Source organism: Sitodiplosis mosellana, unplaced genomic scaffold (assembly GCF_009176505.1).
Source record: "Sitodiplosis mosellana isolate CC-2019 unplaced genomic scaffold, AAFC_SMos_1.0 Smas_scaffold_6454, whole genome shotgun sequence".
NCBI classification, from domain to species: Eukaryota; Metazoa; Arthropoda; class Insecta; order Diptera; family Cecidomyiidae; genus Sitodiplosis; species Sitodiplosis mosellana.
In genome coordinates this window covers 1-4,754 of record NW_022601679.1, presented here as the reverse complement: position 1 = coordinate 4,754, position 4,754 = coordinate 1, and the positions used below count along the sequence as shown (strand labels likewise).

At 34.3% G+C, this 4,754-nt stretch overlaps 1 protein-coding gene across 1 annotated transcript; it reads left to right on the top strand.

The window, feature by feature from the left end:
• Positions 1–3,988, top strand: LOC129579720 (uncharacterized). Its single transcript, XM_055469888.1, has 5 exons — positions 1–2,370; positions 2,504–2,833; positions 2,917–3,139; positions 3,236–3,384; positions 3,479–3,988. The coding sequence occupies exons 1-5, from the start codon at positions 2,101–2,103 to the stop codon at positions 3,773–3,775; spliced, it is 1,269 nt and encodes a 422-aa protein (XP_055325863.1). The 5' UTR covers positions 1–2,100; the 3' UTR covers positions 3,776–3,988.
• The last annotated feature ends 766 nt before the right edge of the window (positions 3,989–4,754 follow it).

Here is a 4,754-nt window from a genome sequence, read left to right as displayed (position 1 = left end):
AAAAGGAAAAATTGGGTTGAATTCGAGGAAACTATTGTTATATTTTTCTTGTGGTAGGAACACAGGGAAAAATAAAGTTATTTAATATGCCGATGAATCGTTGTCTCGGAAATACGCGCGGATGATAGAAAAATCGGTTTATTGTGCGATTTTCCGTCGAAAACAGAAACCTGTCGAAAAGTGTTCGTTCTTTTTTAATCACAAATCGATGCAACGCATGATTGTGGTGTCTAGAAATATTTGTTATTTTTGGCGGAATAAATGCAATTTGTGTCTTAACTGGCGGGTATTTTGACAGTTGAATTTGAAGTTGAAGCCAACAACAAAAACATACACACACACACGAACCGAATAGCGAATCATTGTCAACCAGGTCAATAGAGGTCGTTACCGTAGAAATTAGTTCAGATGACAACACAAATTCAATGCAGACCAAATAAGCGGTTCAAAAGAGAAACAACACTATTCGCCATCGTCAACACCAAAACGCAATTTTTCGAAAACCGTTTCCGATGTGTTATGCTCTCGATCAATGTGATAATTGGATTCACTTTAATTTTACAAGCAAGAGAGATGCATTTAAAAAAAATATGATTGAATAACATGCGATTATTACGAAATCCCATGCATTCTAGGGCATAATTTGTTTATTTCGCCCGAAACACACACACACACAGCCACTTGACTCATCGCTTAAATGAAAAATGATTCGTAGAAAAATGCACGCATTGTTTCAAATGATAATTGGGTCTTTTCATGCTGCTTTTTATCAACATTATGCATTTAATTCGCACCGCGAATATATCAACGTTTAATCAAGTCAATCTACTAACCGATTTTATGGGTTCATTTCTCACAGAATGTTTGTTTGTTTTTTTTTTCTCTCCCATTTGTGGATTTTAATCGTTTCTACTGCATTAGTCTTGGACTGGATTAAAGAAAGAAATGTCGAAAATTCATGAATGATTCCCAACTGTCCTACTATTATGCCAGAGAGTTCAATGTTCGTAAAACATTAACCTACTGAATTGAACAAACAACAAGTTATTGCGCCCATTCAATTTTTTCTTCGTTTCATTCATCTGTTTCGGTATCAGACTTAGGTATTATGCTTGGAATTGGTTTAGCAGTGCAAACAATTGGTGTTCCAAGTTGTGGCAATTGTTGAAGAATTAAATCGACTTGATTTATATGAGAATAGAAAAACGACCGGCCTAAAAATACAACCCAAACGACTTGTTCATAGACAAATAAACCGACACTTGACGATAAAAACTGTAACTCACGCAGAAAACCAATCGATTTGTGTAAAAATTTTAAAGAAGAAAATATGACGTGGTGATTACTCCCAGTAGTTCTTCTCTTGTGCCTGGCCACAGTAAGTGAATTGATTGGTTGTTGGTTAAGAATCGATTAAATTGCAATTATTGTCAGATTTGGAAATCAAAATTAGAATATTTCAAACAAAATCACAGTTTCAATATAGGAAAATAAAGAGAAAAATGATTCGTTGATCAACTGTGACAAATATTGATTTTGATTTGTTGAATCGTTTGTTTTTTGGTTGGTTTAGCCGAAATTCGTGAATATTGTTCACAATAGAATCATTCATAACACTGAAATTGAAATTGGCCCGACCAGATTTTATCATCCAGATTCGCCCGAAAGGTAAACAAACCGAAGTGAAAAAGCTCAAACTTCACAAATCGGTCGATAGATGGCGTTGCCATCGTAAGCCAGAGTGAGAAACAAAGACAAAAAAAACCGTGTACTATGTGACATAGCGAACTGTCAACGATGACATTTGTGTGTTGTTCGCCAGATTGTTGCTGAAACGGAGAAAGAAAAAAAAATTTGAATCATCGACGCATGTTTTGGTAGTGCATTTATAAACAATTCCACATTATCTTGCCAAAATATAAATATATTCACCGTAGAACCATACAAACGAAATATACCTCATTCCATTCATCGGAATTATAGTTTTCAAATATTTTCTAAGTGCATTATCAGTAAATTTTTGGTCAAAAATGTCAATATCAGAGCGCGACATATTTATCGGCAATTCCACACCAAGTCAAATAATTTAAGTGCGGCAAAATGGAACTCCGCATTGATGTTAAGGACCAGAATGACACGGTGCACGATACTCAAAAAGTTAAGGTTGAAAACCCGGACAGCAAAGACAATCCCATGAAAGATGTAAATGTCGGACATTTGCAAAAGGAATTGACAAAAGTGTTTTTCCTTGAAAGTTGTTTTCAAGAAATACACTTTGTTCATGATGGAAAAGATGTACGATTCGATCTTGAACTTGAAGCAACGCTGCTATCCGCACTCCACATTGAAAATGGCAGTAATCTTGTATTAGTATGTCTTTTATGTTTTATTTTTCACTATTCAGTGTTGGATTTTGTTGAATTCATTTATTACAAAAAAATGGATTTTATAACATTACACACATTCACTGTACTAACACGAATTTTATGAAAAAAATTGTTAGAAACATTCTCGGTTGAATATTTGGAAAGCCTTGGAAGACGCGTTATCGAGAATTTCACGAAGATACAAAAGAGGTTGGAACGTTGCCGAGGAAGTCCAACAAAATGTGGATATATATAAGAAGTTAATCGGAACCAAATTCTTTAGGGTCTATCCAAATTTTGAGGAAATTATTTACGCCTTTGAAGAAAAGTGCGGACACTGTTTAGATCCGACTGGTGGAGCCATAGACCAAGCGGCAACACAATATTTTCTGAGTTTGTTCGAATCAAATCCAGCGAATCCAACTGTCAAAATAAAATGCGACCGAAAAACCGCACCAGGCCTTCAAGTAAATCCACTTTATCAATATAATTCTGAATGTTTGTATGATCCGACTAGAAACCTTTTAATGAAACTTTTAAACTTTTATAGGGAGGTCGAATGTGCACAGTCACGATTGGTACAACCGCAACCAAATTCCACGTTAAAATGCACTCGGGAATATCATCTAGGTCGAGTCACACAAGTGACGACACTAGCCTATGTGAATTATTCGCGTATAAGGTTTTACAGATTATTGGAGTTGGGCCATTGGTTCATTTTATTCCAAAAGTTCACAATTCCACATTTGAATTATACATTGCCACGGCAGACAGTAAGTTTTGAAACTATATGATGTTCCTTCAATTTTTTTCTTTCATTTTTTATAGTTCTATGTTTGTAAATAATTAAAATTACATTTCAATTTTAGTTCCCGGTTTCCGCACAGCAGCAAAACGTAGATATTTTGAAGAAATTGGCAAGTTGGATTATCTCAAAGAGATTTTACAACTAATTGATGTGCATCAATCGAATTATGGCTCTGATGAGAATGGAAAACTTTGGATTGTCGACTTCAAGGTGACTTTTTTTACTTCCGATTTGAGACAAAATTATGCAATTCATTTTTTTAAAAGATTCTTCCACTAAGTTCATTCATTGTTTACATTTATAGATAGGGAATCCATTTCAGTCGAAATATAAAAATAGTTCAAACGTGAATTCGGATCTCTCCAATAAATTTAAGGAATATGACGAACAGTGGAAGTTTTTAGAAGCTATCGACAAAGCCGACAAGGAAATTGCGGATCAGAAAAGTTTTTTGGAAAGGCACAACATTAATCGACAAAAAAGCAACGATTATAAAGAATACTTGGACGAAATCAAGATGATTGTAACATATTTGAAGGATCCTGAACAGATTGCAAAGAAGAGAAAACTCAGCCAAGCAACAACCAGTTTAAGTAGTTAAATTTCATCCGAATAATTTTCAAAAAAATTTAATGATAGAATTAATAGAAAGTAGAATAACATTCAAAACGGAATTGCTTCACTTTATTCGATACGATTCATTATTATTCAAGAATAACAACCAAAAATATGTAAAAAAAAATACCATGCTTTCATCAAATCAAGTGTCAAATCGATTTCTAACATAAATTATACTCAATATTAAAAACAAAAACGAAACATATATCATTTCCGATAAATGTTTATTAAATAAATCATAAACTTGTCTAGGGAAAAATGGGACATGAATACAAAAGCCACAGATTTCACACAAAAACTCTGATTTCTGTACTATGCTTCCACTGATTGGTTCATACTTTTCCATCTTCATTGGCGATGGCAATGATGTTCCGATGGTTGGGACAGTTGGCAAATTTGGCCGCAAAAATTGGCGGTGTTGGATTGTAGTCGATGTGGACTTCGGATAGGGCAATGCCTCGCCAGCAGTCATGTTTGTGAGCTGATAATCTCGATAGAACATTGTCATATTGCCATCTTTGCTCTGAAAGAAAGAAAAAAACCAAACCACATCCGCAATTAAATCACAGTCACAAAAACTGGTTTGTACAAAAACAAAATTGTGCGCAAAAAGCGAAAAAATCACAAAACAATGTTTTTATTTGATTTGTTGAAGTTGTTTTGTGTGTCAGTGCAGGTGATTGCACGTAAAATTGCATTCCAATCGAAAAAAGTCGTCAAAAACTGTTCGATCTGCTGACGGTGTTGAAAGTGTCTTTGTCGAATGACGTTTTCCATACGAACGAAATTTTCCTCAATTTGCACACAAAACTTTTGCTTTAATTAAATTTTCCATTTAAAAATGAACTCCCGAATGAATAATACTCACGATAACCGTATTGTCGATTGTAAAATGCCACTACTGTATTCATGGTGAAAAGGAAAAATTGGGTTGAATTCGAGGAAACTATTGTTATATTTTT